At 34.6% G+C, this 15,204-nt stretch overlaps 1 protein-coding gene across 1 annotated transcript in view; it reads left to right on the top strand.

Moving 5' to 3' along the window:
• The window catches only part of LOC120527313, an 88,953-nt gene that overhangs the window by 11,636 nt on the left and 62,113 nt on the right, over positions 1-15,204 (top strand). Inside the window, exons 3-4 of the mRNA XM_039750578.1 lie at positions 5,859-8,217; positions 11,668-11,782. Of these exons, the coding sequence (XP_039606512.1) occupies positions 5,859-8,217; positions 11,668-11,782 (2,474 nt within the window). The remainder of the gene's footprint in view (positions 1-5,858; positions 8,218-11,667; positions 11,783-15,204) is intronic.

Genomic DNA, 15,204 nt, shown 5'->3' with positions numbered 1-15,204 from the left:
TCCAGGTATCGCCTCATGCTACCAGTAGTGACACTGACTGTAGCCAAATGCAAAACTAGTGAAGAAACAGTCAGAAATGATGAGGAGTGGAAAATGTCAGTGGCCTCCACCTGTTAAACCATTCCTGTTTTGGGGGTCATCTCATTGTTGCCCCTCTAGTGCATCTGTTGTTAATTTCATTAACACCACAGCAGCTGAAACTGATTAACAACCCCCTCTGCTACTTAACTGACCAGATTAATATCCCATAAGTTTTATTGACTTTATGTTATACTCTGATTAAAAGTGTTCCTTTAATTCTTTTGAGCAGTATATATATATATATATATATATATATATATATATATATATATAGTAATCCCTCCTCAATCGTGGGGGTTGCGTTCCAGAACCTCCCGCGATAGGTGAAAATCCGCGAAGTAGAAACCATATGATTGTATGGTTATTTTTATATATTTTAAGCCCTTAGAAACTCTCCCACACTGTTTATAAATATTCTCCGCACAGTTACACAGTAAACCCTCGTTTATCACGGTTAATCCACTCCAGACAGATAAATGAATTTCCACGAAGTAGAATTCTTTATTTATAAATCTAATATTTTCACAGTTAGAGAACTGAAAACATGCTTATGACCTTCTAAATACGTTTTTTAACATTATTAGAGCCCTCTAGACATGAAATAACACCCTTTAGTCAAAGGTTTAAACTGTGCTCCATGACAAGACAGAGATGACAGTTCTTTCTCACAATTAAAAGAATGCAAACATATCTTCCTCTTCAAGGTGCGGCGTCAGGAGCGGGGAATGTCAGAGAGAGAGAGTAAAGTAAACAATCAAAAATCAATAGGGCTGTTGCACTTTTAAGTATGCAAGCACCGCGATAAGCGGCGCAATGAAGGGATCAATGTGAAGGTAGCCTTTCACCCCTCTGCTCACACCCCCTCTGTTAGGAGCAGAGAATGTCAGAGAGAGTGAGAGAGACAGACAAAAGCAAACAATGAAAAATCATTACGGGCTGTTCTAGCTTTTAAGTGTGCGAAGCACCGCACGGGAAGCATATCGTATATCATTGAGGAGTTTTATTTAATACGTAATACATGCTCTGATTGGGTAGTTTCTCAGCCATCCACCACTAGCGTCTCTTGTATGAAATCAACTGGGCAAACAAACTGAGGAAGCATGTACCATAAATTGAAAGACCCATTGTCCGCAGAAATCCGCGAACCAGCGAAAATCCGTGATATAAATTTAGATATGCTTACATTTAAAATCTGCGATGGAGTGAAGCCGCGAAAGTCGAAGCGCGATATAGCGAGGGATCACTATATATATAACCCTAACCCTATATATATATATATATATATAATGTCATGCACAGAAATTTGACTCTTAAGGAAGCAAAACACAGAAGACAACAAAATCTTTGTCTTCTCATCTTTTTGTCTGTATAAATTGCCATATTTTTTCTTTTATTTAATTCATCATCGTACATAAATATGCCTCAGCACCACATGCATTTTTTGCATTATTATGAAGCTGTTTTTGGTTAAAAGGTTAAAACTTTTCTCACTAATTGTATTTAAAAACAAATTCAGAAAACAAAGATGTAAAATTAAAACAAAGTGAAAATTAAAACAATGTTAAAAACAAAATGAATATATTTATTTATATATAATATAAATATCAAAAAGAAAAAACAAAAATAAAAAATATCAACCCAGTAAGCAAAACTTAACAATTAGACTGTCAGTATCTTGGCTGCAATTTAGAGTTTTAGCTGAGCATTTTGTGAAATACACCTGTAGCTGCCTGATCCTGACTACTGTGTCATTAGTAGTTATGGTTTAAACACAGTTTGACTCAGTTGCACTACAAATCAGAAGTCAGTTCTCTGCCTCTAGAGGTCACTTGCTGTTAACATTGTTGAAATTGTAAACAGATTGTGTCTTGAAGGAAGTTAGACAGTGCTTTCTCAATTGCAGGGTAGTAGTGATATAAAAGCTATTAGAAGGTGCAGTAAAACATTGTGGTGAAGAATATCAAATTGGAGAAAAAGGCAACTGTATGGAGGACAGAATCAAAGAAGCAGATTTTAAAATGGAAAAAGTTCAAACATAGTGAAGTATACTGTCACTGAAATAATTAACATTATGCCATCCATTTTATGAAAAAACATAGCGTTATCATATTTGGCCCATTTTGATTTATGGAATGCTACTTGCTGGTTATTCAAGCAATGTATAAAAATAGGAGTTTATAAAGACATTGGTAACACGGTTAGATAGTGAAATACACTTTTTCATTATTTAACTACATGATTAAAAATTCTTACACTCACGAGAGGCGTGTCTTTAAGTGAAACATTCTGTAAAACACTCATGGACAATATAGAATATATGTTGTTTATACCTTACATGTGTATTTAGATTAAATAAAGTTAATTATTATTATTTTTAATTAATGAAAGCATTTCAGTCCACTATCATCAAAGAAAAAAAAATAATAATTTTAAACGAATGTTTGATCATGTTAGTTTTATTGAGTATTTGAAGGATTGTTGGTCTTTTTTTTGCTGTGTTTGCAAGCTTTTAATGGTTAGAGCATGGGTGTCGAACTCCGATCCTGGAGGGTCACAGTGGCTGTAGGTTTTCATTCTAACCCTCTTCTTCATTACTGAGCCATTTTTGCTGCTAATTCACTTCTTTTGCTTTTGTTTTAATTAACGCGACTCAGGCCCCTTAGTTGTCTCTTTTTCCTTAATTAGCAGCCAAACAATAATGAGACACAAAATGAGTCGCCACATGACTGGCTCCCCTGTGGCCATGACACAATATCTGAAAATAAAGAAAGGTGAAGATCTCAGTCGTGTTTCTCTGCTCAGGTCACCAAAACATATTGACGGTGTTCTTAGTAAAAACAGAAAAATGAACAGTTTTGGAAATGTCTGCTGTGGCAGAATGAGAGCAGCAACAGGCCATGGAATTAAATTACGAGTTTAATTAACAGAAAGAATTGACTTCTAATTAAGAGATTGGTTGCAGTTTGAAATTCCAGTTTAGCTGGTCATGTGTTGGCTTGTTTCACGTCTCATTTCTGTTTGGCTGTCGTTGAATGAAGAAAGGAATAAATTCAGAGGACTAAATCCTTAAAAACAGGGCTTATTAAAATGAATGGAAAAGGATGTAATTAGCAGTGAAAACTGATCACTGATTAGGAAAAGGGTTAGAATGAAAACCTGCAGCCACTGTGGCCCTCCAGGCCTGGAGTTTGACTCCCCTGGGTTAGAGTAACATTACTGAAAAGATTAGTTCAGTGGCCTCTTTTTAACAACTGAATTACAGTTAGCTGGCTGATTTCAGGTATGTGTTTTAAATAAATAAGAAGATTTGCAGCACTGGTTATAGAACCAGATGGTCAGATAATTCTGACTGCCACATTACTGTCTTACTCCATTACATACATTATGAAACAAAGAAGTGTCTTTGCATAAAAAAAGCCTTGTCTACAATGGTAGCATATACCTTAGAACCTGAGCATACACTCATTCAAATGTTAGATAATAAGTATCATTTTCATTTAAGTTGCATATGCACAATTCTGGACAATTACCATAAAAGATGATTATAAAGCAGATCAAAGAAAAGAGTTTGGTTTCTTTATTTATATTTGTGGGTTATAAATTTTGCAAATAGAAATGTAATGTTTTTAATATTCTCATTATTCATCCAAATAAACTATTATCACTGAAAGATTTTAAAATAAGTTTTACCACCTTCTAATATATACTTTTTAATGAAGATTTTTTCATATATGTCTAGAAAGAAAATTTGCTTCATACTTACAAATGACATTTAGCTGAATTAACAAGATTTGTGATCTTATACATTTTATTCAGAAGATTTATGTAGGATATGTACATTGAATATTTGATAGTAGTATTCTTCTGTTGATGATACAGATGTATCTAAAAAAGTACAAACTACTTGTACTGTAGAAGAAGTGAATACATTATAGGAAAATTAAAACATTTTGCCATCTGTTCGACACTGACACATTTTTATAGGATATTAATAACAGCCAAATGTTATCTCAGTTTGAAAAATTTTAAGACAGTTGTAGTAATAAGTGCGAAAAGTATTACTAGGAAATGTTTATGCACATTTTTAAATCTAAGTTAAAAGAAATCTAAGCCTCAATACAGATAACTGAAATTTATAATTTCCTCATTTATATTCTTTTTGAACCTTGCTTCTAGGGGATTATTTTGTTTGTTGATCTACCACTGGGGGTAGTTTTCAATGCTGTCTTCAATTGCTGTTTCTTGATTAACCAAGCTATGGTGATTTATTGAGCTTTTTCTTCCACTTTGCATTGATATAGTTCTTTACATTTTTGCTGTAGTCAACCTCAATTCCAGCTGGTGGTTCTGGATTAATTATATTTTGAAAGTTTCGTATTGTTTCTCATTACTCTATCATAAAAATTGCTAAAACCAGTTTTCTTTGAGAATAAATTTAGTGCTGCCTAACCAGCAATAACATCTAGTATCACTAGTACCAGAAAATAAAATATGGTTATGTAAAGTTTGGAGACGATGTGATTATTTTGTCTATATAGTCAAATGCATTTGCTCGTGTGCTTTTATTTTTTAAATGTATTTTTGTCTATTTTTAGTTTTACTTTTATATTTTTCTTTGTTTTATCTTAATAGCTAAAATACCTGATACTGTGAAAAGAACTAGGTGTCAGACAAATTTTAAATATTTTTCATCCTTTTCTCCTTTCTCTTTCTCAAAATTGATGGGTAATTGATCAGACTCTCATTGTTTTTCATATTTCACATGATTTTTCATAAAGCTTGGTTAAAGAAGGCATGCATTGTTAAGGATGCTAAGAGCATGTAGAGAATAGCGCACACTCTCTGAGACTAAGTGAAATTGACTTGGTAAATCAGCACCTCCCAGAAAATGGTGTCCTAGGATGGCCACCTATGTCTCTTAATGGTTTATCTGGCACTGGCTACTAGGTCTGTAATTGCTGCCTAGGGAATAGTTGTTTGGAGTGTAGGTAAGACACAGAGATAGAAAATCATGATGGTTGCAGGGATATAAAAGGAAGAGATTTAATATACATATCATCACGCATACAGTATGTGCCAGAGGGTCACCCTCCAGGCTCACCTAAAGTAAGTGTTACCATCACAGAATGAGAGTGGGTGCTTTTGTTCATGGTCTTGTCTCTCTTTTCTCTGACAGTGCTGAGAAATCGCTCCTTGAGGGCAACAAAGCCAAAGAACCATGCCACCGGCCCCCCTTCCCCGACAGTCCAGACAATATAAATGGGAGATGTCCGCAGAAGGTGGTGTCTCATTTGGACCTGAGTGCCCGACTCATCCCAAGCCTTACCTACTCAGAAATGCTGCTAGAGAGCAACAAGAGGCTATGGCCTGATTTTATTTGATAGTACCATCATGTACTTGTTATGTTTATTGTTGTTTTTTTCCCTGAAGAGCAAATTAAACAGGTTTTCCTAGTTGGCACCCCTTCTCACTCACCCCTACAATTTATTATACTCAATAAAAAAAAGTCACAGGGCACTGAGAAGCTGGGAAAATACAGGATTCTTCCAACCTGATGTGTGTAAGCCTAACTGAAATGGTTCTTTTTTCTAACCTTTATGCAGTTTATCAAGCATCATTTCTTTTAATGTGTAACTGAAAGAAGGATACAAATTATTTAAGCAGTATTTGTTTGAAGCATTAATTGCTAAGTTCTGAATACTGTAGTATATTTTTATACATTTAGTTATCTTTAGATATTTATTTAATATATATTTTTAAACTGTTTCTTCTTTCAGCATCAGCCATTTACTGCAAGAACAATGAAAAAACTGAATGCTGAGGTCATCTATGAAACAGACAGTCCAAGAACTCATAACCTGAAGTCACTGAGAGCAAAACGTTTGGCTTACTTCTCCCAGGAAAAAAAATGCTCTGATTCATCAAAAAACAAGGCAACACTTACTTCTGTAAAAGCAATTTCTGATGAAAGCTCCAGCCATCAAGAGAAAAGTTCCACTCATGTTGTCTCAGTTATGCCTGTGGTTTTGGATCAGGCAGTTAAAGAAAACACCTCTTCTGTGTCCAACATCACTACAACAACCACCAATTTGCCACCTTCTGCCACACTAAATAATAGTGTGGAGCTCAACTATGAAGTTCTTGACGACAGATCTGTTCCAGAATATGAAAAGCTAAAGCATGTTTTAGAGTGGGCTCAACATTTCATTAAGGATCCAGAGTCAAGAGAAAATGAAGCAACTTTCCAAAAGAGTAGCTTGTGTGAAGTAAAAGATTCAGATACTGTTTTTAGAAAATATGACCCACATGATGTTCTTACAGATGGGGTAAAGACCCCAACAGCATTTGTGATAAAGAACTGCCTTAATAGCCCCAGATTGCATTCTCAGAAAAATTACAATGTGCTAATTACTGATTCACATCCAGACACTTTTAAAAGTGATAATAAGGGCAACAAGAAACCCGCATATTCATGCACAGAAAGTGAGACATTGCATGATTTTATTAATGATGAGTATGACTGCATTTCTAAAGGTGCTTATTCTATGTCTTCAAAAAATGAAGTGTTTGCTGGCAGTCACAATTTCCTAGATTGTCAGCAGTATTCAGCTAATCCAAGGTGCACAGATGAAATGTCTCATACTGAATTGTTCAAAAGTACAGAAAATGGAAAGTTAAAGAACAACCATTCTAGTAATATATTTTCTGTTATAGAAGACAGAGATAAACGTGACATACATGCCACACATGCTCCCAAAGGCACATATTTTTGGCATCCACTTGATGAAGAGTCAGATGAAGAATATCAGTCTCAGTTTAGTAAATGTAAAACAACTCCCTATTCATCATATAACAGGGACAGTACTGAATTTTCTGAGAAATTTTATGGAAGAGGAGAAACAGTACACACCAAAAGTATGGAGAATTGGTTAAGATCAGCAGATGGACCACAGCAGCAGATCTCTTACTTGACGGATAATAGCTCAAGACTGAAAAATCGCTGTTACGCATGGGAAATCAAAGAAAACAAGACCAGCACATCTGACATGTATTTCTCAGATGGCCTTAATGACAGAAGGTCCTGTGAGGTGGCTCAAAGTGGTGGTGGTGAATATATTTTCAACACTACACTTGAAAGAAAGTTAAACACAATTCCTGGTATAAATAGTTCAACTTTAGAAAATGAAGAAAAACTGGAAGCAGACCTACCAGAAACAAACACTGTGAGAACATTCACATTAAGCAGCAAATCACAAGAAAATGAGAGAGAACACGTTTTCCAAAGAACACCTGTGACTGACTTGTTCATTGGCCAAATTCAAGATTTTAAAATTAGAGGAGAGCAGGAAGAGATTTTTCAGAGCTCACAGCATCAACATACTAATAAAAATGATAAATTTGACGCATATGGATTTTGTAACGAATGCTTCAGTTCAAATAATCTTTATTCTAAGTGGTGTATTACTTGTGGATCTGAACTGGTAGGTACTACACCTCAGATTCTTCAAAGGAACGACAGAGCGGCAACACATTTTAAATTGGCTGACATGAATGAAAGTGTAAAATCCCAAATATCAATTCCCAGTCAGATAAAGACTGATTCAATTGAATTAAACACATCTCAGGATGTGGCACCCAATAGCAACTGCAATTCAGACCAAGATTCAGTTGTAAGTGTTTATGACAAATATCTTCTATATACTAAACACCTTGACTTGATGAGACACCAGAGAGATGTTGGTAAATTTGGATCATCTTACAAACAACTGCACGAAGATGAGAAAAGATTTGGTGAAGATGATGACTTCATGAAATTCTGGGATCCACATGCAGAGAAAAAGACAGGAAGCATAGAACTTTGTGATTCTGTGAAAGCCAAAAAATTTCAGAATCACAATGATGTAGACTTTGATTCAGATACTGAGCTCCATATGTCCAAAGAAAGGTCACAACTTTCTTCTCCTGACCCAAGTGTGGTATGGAAAGAACCAAGTGTTCCTCCTGCTAACCAAGCATCTGTGTCGCACATTTCAAAACCTCAGAAGAAAGTGCATAGGTCAACTTTGCATACTTTCAGGAAAGGCAATGAAACTGAAATGGTTACAGAAAGCATGCAGACTAGGAGTACTTATCAAGGTAAATGTCACCAAATGGCTAATTGACTAGCTTTGTTAGCATGATATAGCATGTGTGGGGATAATACACTTCAGAAAAATACATCTAAAAGACTGAAGAAGAAATAGTTTAAGGCAATTGTGGAAAATGTTGTGTGGTACAGCTAATTCTTAGGAAACTTTATAATGCAGTTAGAACATAAAAATACAGTCTTATATTAGCATATTTCTTTGTTTTTAGACTTCGTTTTTTTTAACTAGGTAAAAGGCAGGTATTGCTCAACTCACAGTTTTCATACTAATATTATAACCTGAAATCTGTTCAATCTGTTATTTGTTTTGATAATGTGTGTGTATTTTTACTATAATCATTTTTCTGTAGGTGTTTGCTTCAAGTCATTTGTTCGCTGCTGATTGCTATCTGACCAATTCCCTGATTATTATTTTAAATGTAAATCATCATTTTCTATTTGGATTTTCTGCCCTTAAATAAAGAGGAGAAATATAACAATAGCTCTACTCGGGATTCCATTATTAACTTAAGCTACACCTACATTTTGCAAAGGAATACTACAATTTACCAATAATCATCTCTAATTTTAGGGGCAGTGCAGCAAGTTCAAAATCAAGGAGATACCTGTAGAGGCACACCACATTGGAGGCAGTGATGTCTACTTTACTACACCTGGATTTGACCTTTACATCCTGTTTGTCTGTGCAGATACAGTAGCACTATGCATTACACTCCTCAAAACAGACACCTGTCCTTACTGAAGCTGAGATGGCAGTGTACTGTACAGCATATCAGTAATCTTACAAAGTACATTAATGATTACAAAAAACACTTTCTTAGAAATCAACTGAGATTTTAGTCAACGAGGGCAATCTACAATAGCAACACAAAATGGCAATTATGATTTCACGTCATACCAGTATCCTTGTGGTGTTGTCATCTCACTCTTCTTAAAAGCTTAATTCAATTCTGGATTCATCATTTTCTGTGGGTGGCAAATTGTAATATGCAGGGAAAAAAACATACAGTAGATTTTTTTTTTCATTATACTGGAGACTGTATAGGTTTGCTCACAAATTGTTGCAACTCTTTTATCCAAGTGAATAACTCCTTGTTTGCAAAGACTAAATAAATTCAAATATGACTACTTAAAATAAAACTGTTACATTTTCTCACCTATAATAGTTCATATTCAACACTCTAAGTACTAAAAATTGGTTTCTTAAGGGCTAGCTACAACAGATTTCTGGCTCTCTGCATAACTGGCAGGCTGTTTTTAATGTTTGTATTGAGTGTTTTGGGATGTTAATTGTAAAATAATGCTTACTGGTAATTAACTGAAAAGTTATTGTAAATCCCTGGCAATGGAGCTAAACCCAATCTTAATTTTGTTTGTTTTTTCTTAAAACAAATTTTTGGTTACATGCAATCATAAAAACACTGTCTTTCAATTTTATTTTTTTCTTGTCAGTCACTGTAATAATTTAATTGTAAATTTCTTCTGAACATTATTACATACAGAATATAGTTGTAAATTAATATTTACAGTTTAATGCAAAATTGACAATGCTGCTGAAAGTTAACTAAAAAAAGAGAGATTATTTTTATGATTAAATGGAATTTGGAATAACAAATAAATTATTAAGATGTTGATTTGAACCGTTGTCTTCTGGGTTTACTGTTTTAACTAAACTTGATAAACACCCATGCATGCAGCTTTCCTTTTTTTACAGACTGCATTTTGTTTAACATGAAATTAACCCAAAGGGCCGGTAGCCTTATAAAATGGCCCTGGCATAATATGATTCTAGAGTTATGTTTCAAAGCAGATTCACCATCATTTAAGTAAAAATGAAAAAGTGACATTATTGCACACCCAAGTCATTCTTTGTGTCCTAATGGTTTCTTACATATTTAGTTAAGAAAAAAAATTCTACTAATCTCTTCTAATTTAAGTTATTATTATTAATTAATGGAGAGCTACAGGATGATGACAACATCTCCAGTTTACGAAAGGACTGTCCCTCTGAAAGGATCAAGACAGAGAGAGGACCACTCTAGGAATTTATCCTTTCTAAATTTGCCTTTCATAACCCCAGAAATGATACCAGTTATTAGCCCAAGTGACCCATACATGAACTTTGAGGTCAGCTACATGTGTCTTGAGTTGGGAGATAAGTTTGAGCAAGGAGTCAGTTGGTAGGAGGAGGAGAAACCACAATGTACAGAGAGAGAAATTTATACCAATCCTGCAAATTCCATCCATCCATGCAAGTTTTTGCTTGATTTGCCCTTGTTAGAGTTTTCAGGAGACACTGCCATCGACAATAATATTTTTAGTAGTGTTATATACAGATATAACCACATGCAAGTAGTTTTTTGTTGTTATGACATGACTAGCACTTTTTGTTACATTATTAATGATTTACCTTAACCAGGTGTTCATGTGAGTAAATGGGCCAGTTAGGACTGGCAAAAAAATGTTTAATATATGTATTAGGTTATAAAAGTTTTTATAACTGTTTTATTAAGAAGAAAGTATTTGCTTTCACTTTATGTTAGAAAGCTGGGATAGTTAAGGAGATGCAGTGACAGCATTTTGCTTCCTTATGGCTGTTTCAATTTTCTAGTCTCGTTGCCATGAAAAAACTCAGTTGTCAAGGGGGTGTGCCTTGAAAGTTGCTGTCTGTGATGTCATCGGCACAGCTGCATTTAAATTGGTGTCATGCTGGGGCACACTGTCCAATTAATGGATTTACCCTAAAACTCTGGTCTTGCTGTTTAAGATTTTTGGTTAATGAATTTTTGGTTTTGAATTTGGATTAGTAATCTTTCAATTTCATCTCAGGTTTCCTTATTGCCAGCATATTTTTTGTACTAGACGAAACTTGAAATTAGAAAATAAGGTAGGCCTTACTTGCCAGTGCTGTCCAACTTAACTGTTAGTTTTATTTTCCTCTGGCGATTCAATTTTCTTTTCCTTGTTTTTTTCTTCTCTTGGCAGAACAGTGCCCTATGATGGACTGGCACACTGTCCATGGTTGGTAGTTGTGTTGTGCTTTTTGCTGCTAGTATAGGCTCTGATCTCATGTTACACTGAATTGAATTAAGCGAGTTTGAGAAAGTTGTATTGCATTTGTTAATATAAAATGGTATTCATAATTAGATGAAAGTAGTTGGAAAAATAACTGTATGAAACCCTGACTACTGTAAGTATAGTTGCTGTATAAATATGCTACTATTAGATTTAAATTTATAACTGTGTCTTCATACAATTGTCAAGTATTTTTGTATCTTGTAAGGATTAATCTAATCTCTAAATACTAAGCACTGTATTAACATTAAAACTAATGGATTTATCATTTGCTTCTGTTAATAAAGTTTTTTTGTTTAATTTGTTTTCCTGTAATTACATTGGTTCATGTAAGATATAATCTTTTTGTAATAAATACATTTTAGATTTGAAGCCTAAAAAAAGTAAAAACATTCAGACCAGTTTGATTGGCCGTAAAAGACACTGGGAGAAGTCAAGTACAGCATGGTCATCATATGTTCATGGAGAATTAAAGCAAAGGTAATTTTTTTTTCTTTACATAACTGTATGTTTGTAAACACATTTAATATATCTTAGTGTTTATTGACTCATTTGAGGGGACTGTCATATGCAAAAGGACTTTTCAGGAGATTCTGAGATGAAACACCATCCTGAGCGCACATTATCAGCCATACACCTGCTATAACAAACATCTTTCCTGTACACTGATGGTGTTCATAAGTGGCCCTGCACGTAGGCTAAATGCCAACCAGAATGGTTGTTACCGAGGTTATTTGTGTCCCATGGACAAGTAAATCAGTCTATGGTGCCCCGCAGGCCCATAGCTTTAGTGTGTCATTTCTGGAATACAGCAAAATAAGTAAAGGTGTGTCCTGATGGCATTATGGTGAGATAAGTGGTACAAATGAGCTACCTCCTTTTTAAAGGGTTATGTGATCAGTGCTGTAATGGATACTGTGACCAACAGAAGGCAGTGCCAGCTATAGTGTTTTAGCCAGGTTTTGGGGGAGGTATAACTACAATTACATTACATGGATATCAAAGTTATAAAGTAGGTAGAAAACCAAATAACATTCAGCATGTAAAACATAACAGTGATGTTGTGTTGGTTTGTAAAGTGAACAGAAAAATTAACTTGGTTCTTTTTAGGCTTGCGTCCCAAAAGACCTTGTGTTCTTTTCTAATTATTGCAATGTTTTTCATTAATCTGAAAAAAACATCATTTAACAGAGGGTCAAGAAATATGTCTTCAATGTTATAGCTGTAAATATAAACACAGTAAGCATTACCAGGTGTTGCATTGTGGTCCTGGGAAATGTTATTTCATGTCACTGTATACACCTACAGTACGGTGAATGGATGGTATAGCAATAAGGCTGCTTGACTTGACAATACAATACAATACAGTTTATTTTTGTATAGCTCAAAATCACACAGGAAGTGCCGCAATGGGCTTTAACAGGCCCTGCCTCTTGACAACATCATTATAAGCAAAACAGCCAAAAAATATTGTACATGAAGAAAAATAAAATAATACGTATACAAGCTTTTATAATTATTCTCATTCTTTATATAAAAAGGCAGAGTTATAAGAAACATTTTGGCTGGTATCTGATGCTTGTAATGGCAGGCTTGCTGTCATTTCCCAGTGGATATCAGATAAGACTGATCTTTACTTGTGTCACCTGACCTTTGTTTTACCTGAGGTGTGTTTGAAAGTAGGTCATTTACAATACAACAGTATTCTCTGCCTTCTGGACAACTTGTCATAGTTTGTCTTTTATGTGGCTAGATTGACAGCATTACTAAGTTGAACTTCCATGGAGAATAAAAGGATTCACTCAGTGGTAGCCCCATGCAAATGGACTGTAACTGACTATGGCAGATTTAACTTTTCAACTTGATTTAAGAAATGTATTGTTGAGCTTTCTTCATAAGCCATAGTGGTCTTAATTAATTTAAAAAATGTTACTGTATAGAGGGAGTCAAGAGAAGAATGGGTTTTTTCTTAAATCTACAACTATTGAATCACTTTCACAGTTTCTCCAGATTGTTAGGAGGACAACCTACCCTACCTGATACAGAAACTTTCTTCTGAGATGTGGCCTATTTTAGTGGTGTTTAACTTTACACACAATGCCTTAATTACTGTCAAGAACAATTTAGGGTGTTATTAGTGTACAGTAACTTTATAGCTGTATAGCAAAGCCAAAACTTAAATTTGTAAATGTTACATAAGAGCTTCATGATTACATTTTTTATATCCTAGCAATTTATATATCATATGGACATATCAGCTATGATTGAGAAATTTTAACAATTTCAAAACAAAGCTCCAGAAAAGGGTGGGATATGTAATTATTAATAATGTATGACTGCCACCTGCTGGATTGTACAAATTATCATAATCACAGAAAACAGTTTTCTCTGGGTCTTGTGTGTTTTTGGTGACTTCTGTATTTGCTTGAGATAACTATTCTTGATGTCTGATTTAAATACATACTGTAGTTGTTTATGTGCTGCCATTTAGCAAGATGATATTTGTTAGCTTTCTTTATGCAATAAAAAGTATATTAATGGTGGGACGGGAATTCTCTGTATCTTTCCCCTGTTGCTGGTAGTGCAGGATGTATGTAGCTTCCTGTAATCTTGACCGGGATAAGTAAAGTAGCAAAAGGAACACATACTGTAGCTAGTGCACTATTATTATCATAGGGAAGAGATGACCTTCCTTTGCTTATGACCTTATATACGCAGTAAAGGCAACATATTAACATCATTGTGTTTTTTGGCTGTGTTGCTGGGGTATTTGTCATGTCTACATCCACACTGTCATCTCACCTGTAGTCTTTGCTTTGTTTTCCAATAAGTACTTAAAGAGCACCTCTGTATATATTTTTCTTCCTTTTTAAATTTTATTGTGAGGTCTTCACAGCACACTGTTAAAATATAGGAGAGCAAATTACAGCTGGTCATAAAAATATCTGTTTAGTATGGAGTAGCTTGGGTTAATGAATAGATTTTTTTCTTTTAAGCTCACTTTAGTAAGTGCATTAAGAAAGTAAAGTTATACCTAAACTCCAATAAGATGCAAGTAAATGAATAATTTTACATTCATCTGTGGGTAGGTGTTTGACATAATGATTTACTGTGCTTCAAGGACTTATGTAGTAGAAAGAAAGGATCTAGAAGTAGCATGCAGTCTAATCCACAAGTTAGAAGGCAAATATATTTATAATTCATTTCCAACAGAGCAAGTATTAATGGTCAGTGCCAAGGGGATCCAGGCTCATGTGAGCAGAGGCCTATAATCATTTGAATAGTTAAGCCACTGAAAAACATACGCACATACCAAATCATAATAGTACTGGAATAATAGTAGAACAATACTTAATTAACTGTGTATTCAGCAATTTACAGAGTATAAAAGTTATGAAACAAGTACTTGCTTTAGATTGCTTCCTTTTTATATGTAAAATCATCCAAAATGACAATTTCAGTGTCACTTCTTTTTAATGTTTAGATTCATGGAAGCATACTGAGTAACATACCAGTTAATATAGTATTGAGGATTGCTAAGGCTGAAGAAGAAGGAACTGGCCAGCAATGCAAACAGAGGTAGAGGTGCACTGTAATAATTAATTTATTAATTAAGAAATAATTTGAATCCCAAAAGTGGGCCATCATCCCCATTGTTAGGGGTGTTCTATAGTTGTGGATATCAATAGTGATTTTAATACCACTTTTATGGTAGAATGGACTGAGTAGCCCCAGTAGATCAACCATTTGTAGGACGATGTGAAATACATTCATAGGTTTTCAACAGCGATGGGACAGCAACAGACATTTTGCCTACTTTGTGCACAATCTGAACAAATGATATGAGTAAGAGTAAACTACAAGTTCAGCAAGAAAAATTCAAACCGGTAGATGAAAAGCTC

Source organism: Polypterus senegalus, chromosome 4, assembly GCF_016835505.1.
Source record: "Polypterus senegalus isolate Bchr_013 chromosome 4, ASM1683550v1, whole genome shotgun sequence".
NCBI lineage: Eukaryota > Metazoa > Chordata > Cladistia > Polypteriformes > Polypteridae > Polypterus > Polypterus senegalus.
Note: the sequence above shows the minus strand (reverse complement) of the source record. Positions and strands in the feature narration are given on the sequence as shown.